The sequence below is a fragment of the Chlorocebus sabaeus genome, chromosome 8, assembly GCF_047675955.1.
Source record: "Chlorocebus sabaeus isolate Y175 chromosome 8, mChlSab1.0.hap1, whole genome shotgun sequence".
NCBI lineage: Eukaryota > Metazoa > Chordata > Mammalia > Primates > Cercopithecidae > Chlorocebus > Chlorocebus sabaeus.
In genome coordinates, this window is record NC_132911.1 from 84248950 (window position 1) to 84266617 (window position 17668).

General features: G+C 42.1%; 1 protein-coding gene across 1 annotated transcript; it reads left to right on the forward strand.

Moving 5' to 3' along the window:
* Positions 1–823: 823 nt before the first annotated feature.
* On the forward strand, positions 824–1463 carry LOC103237018 (small ribosomal subunit protein uS7-like). Its single transcript, XM_038000355.2, has one exon. The coding sequence runs from the start codon at positions 824–826 to the stop codon at positions 1433–1435; it is 612 nt and encodes a 203-aa protein (XP_037856283.1). The 3' UTR covers positions 1436–1463.
* The last annotated feature ends 16205 nt before the right edge of the window (positions 1464–17668 follow it).

Here is a 17668-nt window from a genome sequence, read left to right on the forward strand (position 1 = left end):
TCCATGACTGTATTATTCTTGGGGATTCAGGCTGTGGTGATGTGAGCAGCCACCCCTTTGGGACACATCATGCTGGTAAACCACTGATTCATGACACACTGCCAGGAATGGCTGTCATCCAAGTCGCAGGGCAAGTTCAGCCAGCGCCAGAAATCACCCAGGAAGGGCTAGTCAGATGTTTAAATTTCTGCCTTTGTCAGAATCCTCAGAATTATTTTCGATACCTCCTTTTCCCCTCACATCTTTATCCAATCAATTAACAACATCTCTCAACTGGTTTCACTTCCTAAATGGCCCTCCAATCTGTCCACTCCTCTTTTACTCTACCACTGCTTTCCTAGACCAAACTGCCTGGATTATTACAAAATCTTTCCAACTGGGCTACCCCCATCCACTTTTATCCCCCTCCAATCAAGTCCCCACACAGTGACCAGGTTGATTTAAAAGCGAGCACAGATCTGAGTGGTCTTTCCTCTCCCTCCCAGACTCCAGTGGCTTCCCCTTGCTCTCAGATGGAAGATCAATATCTGCACCTGCCCAGGGGCCATGAATGAACTGGCCTCTCTCCAACTGGTCAGTCTCAACCTGTACTTCACATCACTATTCTTCCACTTTCTCCACGTCATTGATCTGCTCATGGCTCCTCATATCTCACGAAATTAGGGAAGACCCACGTACCTGAATTTTCCCCGAAGTTCCTTAGGTGGTTCTGAACCACTACTATGATTGAACGTATTAATAGCTAGACAGGCTCTTCCTGTCTGTGCCAGGGCGGCATGTGGTGCATGCCGAGCCACAGAGATGCTCAGGCTGTGCCCTCAGGATGACCGAGTGGAAGACAGCAGCATCAGTGGTAGCAGAGAGCCCTGGCATCAAGCTCTTTGGGAAGTGGAGCTCCAATGATGCGCAGATCTATGACACTTCCTTGCAGGATTACACTGCAGTGAAGGAGAAGTATGCCAAGTACCTGCCTCACAGTGCAGAGCAGTATGCCACCAAACGCTTCCGCAAAGCTCAGTGCCCCATAGAGCGCCTCACTTACTCCATGATGATGCACGGCCGCAACAAACGCAAGAAGGTCGTGATCGTGCGCATCGTCAAGCACGCCTTCGAGATCATCCAGCTGCTCACAGGCGACAACCCTCTGCAGGTCCTGGTGAACGCCATCATCAACAGTGGTCCCCGGGAGGACTGCACATGCATTGGGCGAGCCAGGACCGTGAGACGACAGGCTGTGGACGTGTCCCCATTACGCCGTGTGAATCAGGTCATCTGGCCGCGGTGCAAAGGCGCTCTTGAGGCTGCCTTCCGGAACATCAAGACCATTGCCGAGTGCCTGGCAGATGAGCTCATCAATGCTGCCAAGGGCTCCTCCAACTCCTATGCCATCAAGAAGAAGGACGAGCTGGAGTGTGTGGCCAAGTCCAACCGCTGATTTTCCCTGTTGCTGCCCAATAAACCTGTCTGCCTTCTGCCTTTTGGGACGGCCTCACAAAAAAAAAAAAAAAAAAAAAAAGAAAGAAAGAAAGAAAAGGTAGCTAGACTGAAGATGGAGCCAAGTTGAAATTTGCATCCCAGGCTCTTATGATAGCATCAGAGTTTGACTTAGGTTTAAAAAGCAGGCCAGGAAAAATTTCAAACTGGCAAGTCATGGGGCAGGCTTTGCAGAGCAGTTCACTGCTGTTCCTTCTGCTATCCCAAAAGGGCTTGAAGAGTGAATTACAGATCAACCGCTGGGTAAATACCTTGTTACTTTCTAAAAAATATAAACGTAGCTAAAAGAAGCAACCATGAGGCTGAGGATGCATTCACAAAAGCTCTGGAATATTACAGATGAAGCAGATGGTTCCTTCATAATCAAAAAATCAGCTGAAAATTCCTCTTTCTCTAGAGGAATAGAAGTTCGTGTTTGTAGATTCTGTGTAATGATGTTGCAACAGAGTTTGTTAAACGGACTCAGATGAGCTACGGGTTGAATCCTGTTCTAGAAACTGACAACTAGGAAAGGCTAAGCCTGATCAAATGGTATTTATTGCTCTTCTCTTCCAATTCCATTATAGAAAGATTCCAACATACTGTCAAATTTCCTTTTCTGCAAATATCTCATGAATTGCATTTTTAAAATGGGATTGATTGACCAGAGCGGTGGCTCACACCTGTAATCCCAACACTTTGGGAGGCCGAGGCAGGTGGATCATAAAGTCAGGAGTTCAAGACCAGCCTGGCCAAGATAGTGAAACCCCGTCTCTACTAAAAAAAATTTAAAAATTAGCCAGGCACGGTGGCAGGTGCCTGTAATTCCAGCTACTCGGGAGGCTGAGGCAGACAATTGCTTGAATCTGGGAGCGGGAGGTTGCAGTGAGCTGAGATTGTGCCACTGCCCTCCAGCCTGGGCGACAGAGTGAGATTCCATCTAAGAAAAAAAAAAAAAGGATTGATTTTATTTGCCGCTGTTGCTTATAGCAAATACTGAGTCCTCAGCCAGCTGTGGGAGGGTATGGCTAGTTTAGATTCCCTCCAAGTTGTGTGTGACAGTATCTGGCATATTTTCAATAACTGTAGTCATAATTCCCAACATTACTTGGAGAGCAAAGCACAGGAGGAAATAAATCAACTTTTAATGTCAGGATGTCACACCCTTTCTAATGTTTTTTTGGATATCAGTGAGGCAGTAATTGTATAATTAACCTTGAACTTATCACTTTATAGTCAGATGATTGCTTTATCAAGAAGCTCTATCTGTAACACACGTTTATATATTTTTTTAAAAAACAGCTTTCCAAACTAGAAAAAATCTTAAAAATATGACTAGAAAAAATCTTAAAATAATGATTATCATCTGTGCATGGTGGCTCATGCCTGTAATCTCAGCACTTTGGGTGGCCAAGGCAAGAGGATCACTTGAGCCCAGGAGTTCAAGACTAGCCTGGGTAACATATCAAAACCTTGTCTCTACAAAAAAAAAAAAAAAAAAAAAAAAAAAAAAGGTTTTGTATAAGTAATGTATGCGAAAAGTCCCAAACATAAGATGTTCAAGAGAATATATAATGAAAAATATGCCTAACTCCTACCCTCATGACCTCAGTCATCCAATTCTCTTCCCTGGAGGCAAACACAGTGACCAATTTTTTGTTTATCTGTCCAGAGACATTCTATGCATTTACATATAAACACACATCCTTTTTCAAAACCCACCTGGTAGCATATCTTACATAATGTTGGCTTTTGTGTGTGCATTTTAAATAAGATATGCTGCTGTTCCACATTAGTGCATAGAGAGGGGCCTAATTTAATTGTTAATAGCTGTATTTCATGAAATAATTTCTTTCTTTCTTCTGCTGTAGAGAAAGAGTTCGATGTGAGGCTAGCTCATGCGGGAGAACTGGAGTGATCATTTATATCAGTCTCCCTGAAGGCTCAGAGGTTAGGGTTTTTATGGACAACTTGGTGAGTAGGGGGCTAAGGAATAGGTGCTGCTAATTGGTTGAGGATAAAATCACAGGGATGTGGAAACCTATCCTCACGCAATGAGTCTACCTTTGGGAGGGGCCACAGGACCAGTTGAGTCATGAGTCATGAGTCATGAGTCCAGGTGGGGTCATTCTGAAAAACATCTCAAAAAAAAAAACCGATCTTAGGTTCTACAATAGTGATGTTATCTATAGGAACAATTGGGAAAGTCACAAATCTTGTGACCTCTGGCCACATGACCCCTGAGCAGTAAGGAAGTATAGAAATCATGCCTTGGCTGGGTTTGGGTCTCATAGTTGAAATCCCAGCACTTTGGGAGGCCAAGGCAGGAAGATTGCTTGAGCCCAGTAGTTTGAGACCAGTCTGGGCAATATAGTGAGACCTCATCTTTATTTAAAAAAAAAAAAAAAAAGAAGAGAAGAAGAGAAAAGGAAACTATGCCCACATCTTAGCAGAGATCAGGTTCCTCCCATAACCTTATCCTTATGACCTTTCATTAGTCTTAGAAAGGCAGTCTTCAGTCCCTGAGCAAAGAAAGAGTGGGTTAGTTTTAGGGAGGGACTATTATTATCCTTGCTTTCAAGTAAACTATAAACTAAATTCCTTCCAAAGTCAGCTTGGCCTTTGCCCAGGAATGACCAAAGACAGCGTGGAGGTCAGAAGCAAGATGGAGACAACTATGTCAGATTTCTATTACTGACGTAATTTTGCAAAGGTGATTTCAAATCACCCATTGGGCTACAGCACACCTCAGTCCTGAGGTGTGAGCTGCAGAGATGGGAAAATGCTGATGACTGCTCTAACTTCTTCCTGTATGACAGTGCGCAGTGGGTTTAGTTGGGGTAGGAGTTGCCCCAGGGTAGGAGGTGTGAAACCATCTTGCAGTTGTCTATATGTATTCATGGGTACCTGCCTGGTTTGGGTCCCAAGGTACGCATAACAAAAACATTAGTGCTGTTATCCACAGCTTTAGTGACTGTAAGACAAATAATGAGCCCTAACATAAGGAGTGAAAGTCCTAGCTTCAGGAGTCCCTGTAGAACTAGCTAGAAGTCTTTTTCTTCTTCTTTGTTTTTTTTGAGCTAAGGCTCACTCTGTTGCTCAGGTGGGAACGCACTGGCACAATCATGGCTCACTGCAGCCTTGGCTTCCTGGGCTCAAGGGATCTTCAGCCTCCTGAATAGCTGGGACTACAGATGCACGCCAAGCCTGGCTAAATCTTCAGTTTTTTTGTAGAGACAGGGGTCTCACTATGTTGCCTAGGCTTGTCTTGAACTCCTAGGCCCAAGCAATCCTCCTGCCTTGGCTTCCCAAAATGCTGAGACTACAGGAGTGAGCCACTGTGCCCAGCTTGACCTGAAGTCTTAAGGGATCCGGGTGAATGATCCTGATAACTAATTAGATGTGGAGTCATCAGCAGACACTCAAAATCAATGAACAAGGCTGAAATCTAGTAACAAAGTGTAGTTTTTCCTAAAACATATTTTTTCTCTCCTAGTTCTCCATGTTTAATTAAAGACAAATCATAATAGGACCAATTTATTTGCAAAACAAATTTCAGTCTTACTATACTTGGCCTAATTATTTGTATAAAGTACAAAAGGAATAATTATTTGCCATATAGGCACTTTTTTAAAAAATTGGCTTTGCAGGAACTCTTTAATAAGAAATCCCAAATTAGACTTTTTAAAAACCTCTTGAGCCAGCTAAGGATTTATTTCTGCCTGCAGATACCTGTATGAATTGAGTGTATTCCTCTCCTCAAGGTCTCAGAATAGCTTGGGCTTCCTGGGCCTGTCAGAAAGTGACATTTTTTATTTATCACAGGTCAGAAATCCAGTACAAAACATAGTACAAGGCCAGTTTTCCAAAAAGGCTTTTACCATCTCTATAGGTCAACTTCAGTTCCTCAAAACAGTCCGAAAACATGTTTTTCTAGTCAACACCTTGGTGAAATAGCCATAGTCTCCAATTGTGTCCTGTTACAAAAGAAAATTGATTCTTTTTTTCCCCTCATGGGACTCTGCTCAATAAGGAAAACTGATTCTTACTGAACTTATGCAAATAACTGTGTTGCTATAAGTTAAGAATACTCAGTTTCCAAATTCTGGAGAGATTCCGTGGAGAGAAATACACTCTAAATTTTGCTCACAGGAGTAAATTTTACTCAATAGTTAACAGCTGGCCAGGCACGGTGCCTCATGCCTGTAATCCCAGTACTTTGGGAGGCTGAGCTGGGTGGATCACCTGAGGTCAGGAGTTTGAAACCAGCCTGGCCAACATGGTGAAACCCTGTCTTTACTAAAAACACAAGAATTAGCTGGTGCGGTGGTGGGCACCTGCAGTCCAGGCTATTTGGCGCTCTAGCCTGTGCATCAAAGTGAAAGAAAAAAATTATTAAAAGCTGTAAATAGCACAAAATGAAAGTTTTTGTGACTTTGAAAAATGAAACACAAATAATCGGTGGGTTGGGTATCTAATAACAGGTATTAACTAACTGAGTATCGAGGAACAGGTATAAAAGTAGATTACTGCCAGGCATGGTGGCTCATGCTTATAATCCTAGCACTTTAGGAGGCCAAGACAGGCGGATCACCAAGTCAAGAGTTCAAGACTAGCTTGTCCAACACAGTGAAACCCTGTTTCTACTAAAAATACAAAAATTAGCTGGGCCTGGCGGCAGGCGCCTATAATCCCAGCTACTCGGGAGGCTGAAGCAGGAGAATTGCTTGAACCTGGGAGATGGAGGTTCCAGTGAGCCGAGATTGCACCACTGCACTCCAGCCTGGGCGACAGAGCTAGACTTTGTCTCCAAAAAAAAAAAAAAAAAAAAAAAAAAATCAATTATTTCAGTCTCCTATTAGTTCAGTCCATGCAATTAACTTCTGTTCTGCTTGATACTCATGAACATATCAACTTTCCATGAGATTCCTGGAAATTTTGTTTTTGTTTTTGTTTTTCTATTCCAATAACACAATTTCCAAAGTTTTCAAGAACCTGTGTCTGGGCACAATGGCACATGCCTGCAATCCCAGCAGTTTGGGAGGCTGAGACTGGAGGATTACTTGAGCTCAGGAGTTTAAGACCAGCCTGGGCAGCAGGGCAAAATCCTTTCTCTACAAAAAAACCAAAAACCCACAAAAAATTAGCCAGGCATGGTGGCATGTGCCTGTAGTTCCAGTTACTCAGGGGACTGGTGGGAGGATTGCTTGAGCCTGGGGGGTTGAGGCTGCAGCGAGTCAAGATCGCACCACTGCACTCCATGCTGGGCGACAGAGTGAGACCCTGTCTCAAACAAAAACAAAAACAAGGCCAAAAATTTGCATTCAAAAGCGCCTGTCAAAGTCCTATAGCTGATTATAAAACCACGTTTTTAAAAAGTATCAGGCTGGGCACGGTGGCTCACGCCTGTAATCCCAGCAGTTTGGGAGGCCAAGGCAGGTGGATCACCTGAGGTCAGGAGTTCGAGACTAGCCTGGCCAACATGGTGAAACCTCGTCTCTACTAAAAGTACAAAAATTTGCTGGGCATGGTGGCACACAACTGTAATCCCAACTACTCGGGGGGCTGAGGCACAAGAATCACTCGAACCCGGGAAGTTGAGGTTTCAGTGAGCCGAAATCGTGCTCACTGTATCAAAGTAAAATAATTGGTGATAACGTAAGTCTCAGAATGGCCATGGTTAAGAACACAATTGACAAGGAAGTTTGATTATTTTTGTGACATATGACATTTACCATTACAATTATAATTATTACTGATGACATACACTAAGTCATATCGGAATTAAAGGAGTTTTGCCCAATTCTGGAACACACACCAATAACGTGTTCATACAAATACAGCCTAAAGAAAACCAAACAGGCTGGACACAGTGGCTCATGCCTGTAATCCCAGCACTTTGGGAGGCCAAGGTGGGAGGATCACCTGAGCTCCGGAGTTCAAGACCAGCCTGTGGTCAACAAGGTGAAACCCTGTCGCTACTAAAAATACAAAAATTAGCTGGGCTTGGTGGTGGGTGCCTGTCATCCCAGCTACTTGGGTGATTGAGGCAGAAAAATTGCTTGAACCCGGGAGGTGGAGGTTTCAGTGAGCTGAAATCGTGCCTCTTCACTCCAGCCTGGGCAACAGACAGAGTGAGTCTTGGTCTAAAAAAAAAAGAAAAAAAAGAAAGTCAAACACCATTTTCTACTTGACAGTGCTTCGTATATAATTTTTTTGATGGTTGTATGGTTTTTTAAATATAGACAACTCTTGATAATTTGTACCAATGAACTAGGGGTGATGAACTGGTGTGATGTTCAATAGTCCTTTATACTTAGTTTGACCTTCCTTATCGAAATTGTAACAAAAAGCGAAATACTAAAGCCATACTGGAAGGTGTAGTTTGGGAAGAAAGGGGATGCTGCTCACCTGCTGCATTCCTGTACTCTCCTTTGTGCTGGGAATGAACATCGTCATCTTGCCATAGAGCTGTCTGCTTTGCAAACACCTTATAATCGCTCAGCTGGTCTGGGGTTCCGGTAAGGGAAGCCTCTGTGTAGAAGTGAAGTTTCAGCAGTGGTTCGCCAAGTCCTGAGATCAGAATTTTGTTTTTGAGATGAATATAAAAGCACCTAAAGGTCAAGGAAAATATTCTTCCTGTGATTAAGGAACTTAAGACCTTTGCTTTATAAGTGTAGATGATCACTCCCCTCTGAAAGGGAGGGAGAAAGAATGTTGCTTTAATTCCTTTCCCCTGGCCCATCTCTTTTTTTCTTCTCTGGGCATGGTCCAACAGATGCACGAGGCCTCGCGGGGGGCTGGCCTGCCTCCAGCCTGGAGGCTGGTTTACAGCGGCATGCCTCACTCTGCCATCTTCGATCCTTCCTTTATATAATTTTAACACACCAAATAAGCCAAATGTCTCTTTGGACTTCAGGGGACTTAGTATCTAAAAGCTTAATGAGTACAATAGGGCTGAATTTAGAATTTGAAATTTTGATTTTTGGAAAGTTTGTCAAATATCAAAGATTTCACGCACTTTTCCCAAAATGGGATCACAGGTCATTCATTTAGCCAAAATGATAACTCAAAACATTTCAAAAGGGAAAAACCTTTACTCTGATAGAGAGGGGACCCAGCTTTTCAAACAAAACCCAAGAAAGACACCATGAGGCCAGCTGAATCTGTCTCTTCTTTCTCCCCGCTTTTCCCTTTTTTCTTTCCATTTACTCAAAAGGCAAACAAAAATCTTTCACTATCTCTCAATATTGCATGACAGTCTTGTTCAAAATAGAAAACAAAAAATTTTCCTTTGTATTAGTGTACTTTTAATGTTAAACTCAATTTTTAATAAAACCTTATAAACAAATAATTTAATTTTTATTTATTTATTTATTTAAGACAGAGTCTGGCTTTGTGGCCCAGGCTGGAGTGCAGTGGTGCGACCTCGGCTCACTGCAGCCTCTGCCTCCTGGGTTCAAGTGATTCTCCTACCTCAGCCTCCCGCGTAGCTGAAACTACAGGCAGCGCTGCCATGCCCGACTAATTTTTGTATTTTTAGTAGAGACGGGGTTTCTCCATGTTGGTCAGGTTGGTCTCAAACTCCTGACCTCAGGTGATCTGCCCACTTCAGCCTCCCAAAGTCCTGGGATTACAGGCATGAGCAGGAGTCATCACGCCTGGCCTTATTTAATCTTAATTGTGTACCTGCAGTACCGTAAAGACCTTCTGTAGCTTCCCAGTGCTCAGGTATGATGCAGAAAGGTCTCCATAACCATGTCCCACATCTGCTGCTATTCTTTAACCTGAATTCTCCACTCCAATTAACTCACCTACTGGGGCTCTCGAACAGAGTTTTTTTTTTGTTTTGTTTTGTTTTTTTGAGATGTAGTCTCGCTCTGTCGCCCAGGCTGGAGTGCAGTGGCCGGACTCAGTTTACTGCAAGCTCCGCCTCCCGGGTCTACGCCATTCTCTTGCCTCAGCCTCCCCAATAGCTGGGACTACAGGCGCCCGCCACCTCGCCCGGCTAGTTTTTTGTATTTTTTAGTAGAGACGGGGTTTCACCGTGTTCGCCAGGATAGCCTCGATTTCCTGACCTCGTGATTCGCCCGTCTGGGCCTCCCAAAGTGCTGAGATTACAGGCTTGAGCCACCACGCCTGGCCTCTCGAACAGAGTTCTAATCCCTGCTCTGTCATTAACTCACTGTCTGACAAACGATCTCTTCCTTCTGGCTCTTGGTCTGCTCACCCACAAATTAGGAGTGGTACTGCGAAGGGATGGGATAGATCCCTCCCCTAGGTCCTTTTCAGATCTAACATTCTGTCAATCTGTGACTAGATGAGATCAAAGGGCCTTCCTTTCCAACTCTACACTTAGATCAGCAATTTACATTTTCATGGGTTTGGTCTTGTTTCTCCAATTGTCCTTGAGTTTATTAAACACAAGACTATCTCTTTGTATCCCCCCAAGAATATCCTGCTAGAATAGTTGCTCCAGAAATGTATGTTGATTTTCTCGGTTATCATTTAAAGTGCTATACATTAATAATTGCTCCCTTCCTATTATTTGAAATATGTCGATTAAGCCAGTTTCTTTTAGAACAAAGACTACAAATTGAAATGCTTGTGCTGAATTAGAACAATTGGGAACATTTGGGAGGCTGAGGCAGGCAGATTACTTGAGTCTAGGAGTTCAAGACCAGCTTGGGCAACATGGCAAAATCCCATGTCTACAAAATAATACAAAAAAATTAGCTGGGTGTGGTGGTGAACACCGATGGTCCCGCTACTTGGGAGGCTGAATTGGGAGGATCACCTAAACCTGGGAAGTCGAGGCTGCAGTGAGCTGTGATCGTGCCACTGCACTCCAGCCTGGGTGATGGAATGAGACCCTGTCTCAAAAGAAAAAAAAGAACAATTGGAAACAATTCTTGATCTTAGCATTAGGTCCTTAACAATATATCTAATTTATGCAATCTATATATCACTGACATACATATAAATATTATTAGCATCTTGAAGAATAAAAGTATCTGTTTTTAGAAATGAAGAGGACATTGGGGATGACAAAGTTCAAACTTTTTATTTTATAGATTTCCTTTTTTTTCTTTTTTCTTTTTGGACAGAGTCTTGCTGTGTCACCCAGGCTGGAGTGCAGTGGTGCAATCTTGGCTCACTGCTGCCTCGACCTCCCAGGTTCAAGTGATTCTCGTGCCTCAGCCTCCCAAGTAGCTGGATTACAGGTGTGAGCCACTGCACCTGGCCTTTACTTTATAGATTTAGAAAATCAATTTCTAGAGTTTAAGATTTGTCTGAGAGCAAATAAAATTTAAAAATCGATAACATTTTAAATAGATAAAAATTAACAAGTGAAATTAAAGAAATGATCTTTTGGGTCATTTTAAAATGTGTTGACCGAGTTATGAGACTGGCTAGTTTTTGTATTTTTGGTAGAGACATGGGTTTTGCCATGTTGCCCAGGCTGGTCTTGAACTTCTGGGCTCAAGCAATCCTCCCATCTCAGTCTCCCAAAGTTCTGGGATTACCGGTGTGAGCCACCGTTCCCAGCCACTGAAAGTTTATTTCATATAGTAATATAATTCCTCCCCCCACCTTTTTCTTTTAGGGAGGGAGGGAGTTGGATTTAAATATCAAATTTTGTTAAAGGAAGACTTAGCCTAGCTAATGTCACAGCCATCCATTGCCTTGTTCTTTATCTTAAAATGGGACAATTGCCCCTGGTTTTTGCCCATCTTTCAGTGAATATGAAGATTTGATTATGAAGGGTATGAAAATGTCATTCATACATATCTAAATTCATGAATTTTGCCAAATCTACGTATCATCTCTATTATTATTTACTTATTACTTTTATAGCCACATGACACATAATGATGTTTTCATCAATGATGGATCACATATATGATGGTGGTCCCATAAGATAATAGAGCTTTTTTTGTTTTTTTGAGATGGAGTTTCGCTCTTGTTGCCAAGGCTGGAGTGCAATGGCGTGATCTTGGCTCACTGCAACCTCCGACTCCTGGGTTCAAGCTATTCTCCTGCCTCAGCCTCCAGAATAGCTGGGACTACAGGTGCACACCACCATACCCAGCTAATTTTTGTATTTTTAGTAGAGATGGGGTTTCACCCTGTTAGCCAGGCTGGTCTCAAACTTCTGACCTTAGGAGATCCACCTGCCTTGACCTCCCAAGTGCTGGGATTACAGGCATGAGCCACCACACCTGGCCTAAATTTTCTTTAAATTTATTTTTTATTTTTTTAGCTTCAGTGTTAAATTATATATATATACACACACACACACATATATATATGTATATGTATATAATTTTTTTTATTTTTAAGAGACACGGTCTTGTCCTGTTACTCAGGCTGGAGTGCAGTGTCACAAGCATGCTCACTGCAACCTTGAACTCACTGCTTAAAGGTTCAAGCAAGCTTCCCACCTCAGCCGCCCAAGCAGCTGGGACTATAGCTAATTAAAAAAAAATTTTTTTTAGAGATGGGGTCTTGTTATGTTGCCCAGACTGATCTCGAAGTCCTGGTCTCAAGCAGTCCTCCCACCTTGGCCTTCTAAATTGCTGGGATTACAGTCATGAGCCACCATGCCTGGCCTATACTTTAAATAATTGTTTTAGAGGTAGTTCTCCTACATATATCTTTAGAAAGTTAATTGTAAAAGGGCCTCAGGCAGGTCTTCAGAGGTATTCCTGAATAAAGCATTGTTATCCTAGGAGATGACAGCTCCATGCATGATACTGCCCCTGAACATTTTCCAGTGGGACAGGATGTGGAGGTGGAAGACAGTGATATTGATGATCCTGACCCTGTGTAGGCCTAGGCCAGTAGGTATGTTTGTGCCTTCATTTTTAACAAAAAATTTACAAAGTAAAAACACTTTAAAAATAGAAAGAAGCTTATAGAATAAGAATATAAAGAAAATATTTTTGTATAGCTGTACGATGTGTTTGAAGCTAAGAGTTATTATAAAAGAATAAAAAAGTTAAAAAATTAAAAAGTGTATAAAGTAAAAAGCTTCAGTAAGCTAAGGTTAACTTTTTACTGAAGAAAGAAAATATATTTTTATAAATTTAGTGTAGCCTAAATGTACAGTGTTTATACAGTCCACAAGAGTGTACAGTAATGTCCTAGGCCTTCACAGTCACTCACCATTCACTCACTGACTCACCCAGAGAAACTTCCAGTCCTTCAAGCTCCATTCATAGTAAGTGCCCTATACAAGTCTACCATTTTTTATCTTTTATACTGTGTTTTTTGTTTGTTTGTTTGTTTGTTTTTGTTTTTTGAGATGGAATCTTGCTCTGTCACTCAGGCTGGAGTGCAGTGGCACAATCTCGGCTCACTGCAACCTTCACCTCCCGGGTTCAAGCAGTTCTTCTGCTTCAGCCTCCTGAATGGCTGGGATCACAGGCGTGCACCACCAGGCCCTGCTGATTTTTGTATTTTTAGTAGAGATGACCTGACCATGTTGGCCAGGTCAGTCTTGAACTCCTGACTTCAGGTGATCCACCTGCCTCAGCTTCCCAAAGTGCTGAGATTACAGGTGTGAGCCACTGCGCCCAGCCCATACTGTATTTTTATTGTACCTTTTTCATGTTTAGATAAGTTTAGATACACAAGTACTTACCATCATGTGACAATTGCCTACAGTCAGTACAGTAACATGCTGTATAGGTTTGTAGTTTAGAAGCTGTATGGTATACCAGCAGCCCTAACATTTTTGGCACCAGGGACCAGTTTCACAGGAGACAATTTTTCCACAGATGGGGTGGGGTAAGGGGATGGTTTTGGGATGAAACTGTTCCACCTCAGATCATCAGGCTCTTAAGGAGTGCACAACCTAGATCCCTCGCATGCACAGTTCACAAGAGGGTTTGCACACCTATGAGAATCCAATGCTGCTGCTGATCTGACAGGAGCTGGAGCTCAGGAGGTAATGCAAGCAATGGGGAGAGGCCGCAAAGACAGATGAAGCCTCACGTGCTCACTCACTGCTCACTCCCTGCTGTGTGGTCCAGTTCCTAACAGGCCATGGGCCAGTACCTGTCTGCGATACAGGGGTTGGGGACCCCTGGGCTATACCATACAGCCGAGGTGTGTAATAGCCTATACTATCTAGGTTTGTGTAAGTACATTCTATGATGCTCACACAATGGCAAAATTGCTTAAAGGCACATTTCTCAGAACATATCCCCATAATTACGGGATATATGACTGTAGTTAAACTGATCACCATATTATTTAAATGATTTATGTAAAGTTACACTAAAATCTGTAACAATTTAAATAAAATATATTTCTTCATAGGCCACCTAGGAAACACTGGGATAGTGGAAATAAATGCATTTGAGTTGAAGAATCAGAAGATTTGGATTTAAATCATAGCTTTTTTTTTTTTTAACTTTTATTTTAAGGTCAGGGGTACAAGTGCAGGCTTGTTGCATAGGTAAACTTGTGTCATGGGGGTTTGTTGCACAGATTATTTCATCACCCAAGTGTTAAACCTAGTACCCATTAGTTATTTTTCCTGAGCCTCTCCCTCCTTTCCCACTTCATCCTCCAAAAGGCCCCCGTGTGTGTTGTTCCCCTCTATGTGTCCACGTGTTCTCATCATTTAGCTCCCACTTATAAGTGAGAACATACTGTATTTGGTTCTCTGTTCCTGTGTTAGTTTGCTAAGGATAATGGCCTTCAGCTCCATCCATGTCCCTACAAAGGACATGATCTTGTTCTTTTTTATGGTTTCAAGCTTTGCTTTTTCCTAGTCAGGTGATTTTAAGGAAGTAATCTTGGTTTCTTTACGTATGAAATTATGACCATAATACATAAGTTATAGTGTTGTTATGGTGATAAATAGGATCATGTCTGTGAATGCACTTTGAAAAAGTGAAGACAATGCACATTATTAGTTGTTATTGTTAAACAAAGAGAAAATTAGTGTGTTGGGAGGAGAAAGTACTATTGTTTTAATAGTAGTTTATTCAGAAGGATAGAAGGTGTAGAAAATGTCTATATTTTAAGGAATGGATACACAAAAATGTTTATTGTATTAGGTGGATCAGAAAATGGAAGAAAAGTTAATCAAATACTGCAAAAAGACAGGAAGCAAAACCCACCGAAATTTTCTTGATAAAAAGAGCATTTTTAGTATAGGTCCAACATAAAATTGTGACAGTTTTATGTGAAGTTTAAAAAATATAATTTTAAGTATTAAAAACTTAATTATATATGAATCAAAAGTTATCATAACAGTAATTAATGTTTTATGTATTTCATTACAATCATTAATTCTCTCCTAATACTGATACAATTTCTTTTTTTTTTAAATTATACTTTAAGTTCTAGGGTACATGTGCATAACGTGCAGGTTTGTTACATATGTATACTTGTGCCATGTTGGTGTGCTGCACCCATCAATTCGTCAGCACCCATCAACTCGTCATTTACATCAGGTATAACTCCCAATGCAATCCCTCCCCCTTCCCCCCTCCCCATGATAGGCCCCGGTGTGTGATGTTCCCCTTCCCGAGTCCAAGTGATCTCATTGTTCAGTTCCCATCTATGAGTGAGAACATGCGGTGTTTGGTTTTCTGTTCTTGCAATAGTTTCCTGAGAATGATGGTTTCCAGCTGCATCCATGTCCCTACAAAGGACACAAACTCATCCTTTTTTATGGCTGCATAGTATTCCATGGTGTATATGTGCCACATTTTCTTAATCCAGTCTGTCACTGATGGACATTTGGGTTGATTCCAAGTCTTTGCTATTGTGAATAGTGCCGCAATAAACATACGTGTGCATGTGTCTTTATAGCAGCATGATTTATAATCCTTTGGGACAATTTCTTAATTGATCTCTAGTGTCTAACGTAAACCATGTTAAGGCTCCTGAATATGTGTTACTTAATTGCAAAGTGTATGAATAGTAAAAACTACAGCTCCTCAGAATCCAACCATGTTTATTAATAAAAAGTTATTTGAAACATATTCCAGGCCGCGTGCAGTGGCTCACGCCTGTAATCCCAACACTTAGGGAGGCTGAGTTGGGTGGATAGCTTGAGTCCAGGAGTTTGAGACCATCCTGGATAGGACAGTGAGACCCTCTCCCTACAAAAAAATACAAAAATTAGCCTGGCATGGCGGCATGTGCCTGTAGTCCCAGGTACTCAAGAAGTTGAGGTGGGAGGATGACTTGAACCTGGGAGGCAGAGGTTGCAGTGAGTCGAGATTGTGCCATTGCATTCCAGCCTGGGTGACACAATGAGAAGCTGCCTCAAAAAAAAAAAAAAAAAGAAGAAACATATTCCTACACTTCTCCACCCTCTTTATTCCTTGACTACCTGCTATGCCCTCTTATTCTTGCTAGGGATCTTGCCTTCAACTTCATAAACTAGTGATTGTCTGAGCCACTGTCAACTTCCGGCCCCCAAATTGCTGCACCTGAACTGCCTTCCCTTCGCCCTGGACCGATGAAGGGGGCGTGTCTCCATTCTGGGTTCTGAACTTTGTGCTCACTGTGTCTTCTGCACTCTGTGTGACTCCAGTCTTGCCGTCTCTGCCAGCTTTTTGCATCAACATTAAACACTTTCGCAACTTCCCCTGGTCACCGTCTAGCACAGCCTTGACTCTTTCTATCCCTTGTGGCCAAATGTGTCCTGTCCAAAGAACTCTATTCCTAATGTCGTATTTTGTCAACCTTTGCATCCTTCACTTTCCAATTCAGCCTCCATATTTCTGTTTCCTGAGAATATTGTTTTCCCCCACCAAAGTATAATCCATAAACATTTTTACATACTTTTAAAGAAACTCTGGCTATGTGCAGTGGCTTATGTCTGTAATGTCAGCACTTTGGGAGGCTGAGATGGGAGGATCACTTGAGCCCAGGAGTTTGAGACTAGCCTGGGCAACACAGGAAAATGTTATCTCTACAAAAGAAAAAAGAAAAAAAAAATTAGTCGGGCATGGTGGTGCACACCTGTGGTCCTAGCTACTTGGGAGGCTGTGGTGGAAGGATCAGTTGTGCCTGTAAGATTGAGGCTGTAGTGAACAGTCATTGTGCCACTGTACTACAGCCTGGGCAACAGTGCAAGATGCTATCTCAAAAAAAGAAGAAAAGAGTTTCCAAATCCTCAAAATTTAAAAAGTATAAAAAATATATAATAAAAGAAAATAATATATAAAATCTGCCTGTAATGCCTCTATACAAATTGTTCACATGCTCCATTTCCCCTCACATGCCTTTTTCCTGTGGGTAGATTTTTTGTGGTCATAGCACCCATACTGATTTTTTTTTTTTTTTTTTTTTTTTAGATGGAGTTCACTATTGTTGCCCAGGCTGGAGCGTAATGGCATGATCTCGGCTCACCACAACCTCCGCCTCCCAGGTTCAAGCAATTCTCCTGCCTCAGGCTCCCAAGTAGCTGGGATTACAGGCTTGCACCACCACACCCGCCCAATTTTGTATTTTTAGTATAAACGGGGTTTCTCCATGCTGGTCAGGCTGGTCTTGAACTCCCAACTTCAGGTGATCCGCCTGCCTCGGCTTCCCAAAGTGCTACCCATACTGACTTTTAATTCCACTCCAGGAAGCAAGCATAGCCTGGTTCCCAAAACAAGTGGACTGGGATCAAGAGGCTACCTGAGAGAACTTTGCCTTAGTTATTTGAGTACTATATTCATATTAAGATTTAAAAAGATTTCCATGCTAGTAAATCTAACGTACACTTCAATCCAGATTTAAATCTCGATGTCTTAGTAATGTTTGACACAACCGATCATCCCTTCATGACCTCTCTTCTGTCCCTGGTTTTGTGGTGGGTCCTCCTGGTGACCTGTCTACTGTGGTTTATCTCCTCAGTCTCCTCTCGTACTGTTTATTACATGCTGGGATTCCTAAGGGCTGCATCTTGAGTTCCTCTGTTCTTGTCACTCTGCAAATTCTTCTCAGGCGATCCCATTTACTCTTGAGACTCCCATTACCATCTTCATGCTGGTGATTCTTAAATTGATTACTCCAGCAAAGACTTTTCTTAGAACTTCATCACTGTCTGTCCGGTGGTCAACCGGACATGTTCACGTCATGTGTCATAATAGGCATGCAAAGCTCAGAATTTTCTTTTTGTTTGTTTGTTTCTTTTCTTTTTTTCTTTTTTCTTTTCTTTTTTTTTAACCAAAAA

Excerpts from the sequence above, each read along its gene's own strand:
- LOC103237018 (XM_038000355.2), top strand. The coding sequence starts at position 824 with ATGACCGAGTGGAAGACAGCAGCATCAGTGGTAGCAGAGAGCCCTGGC.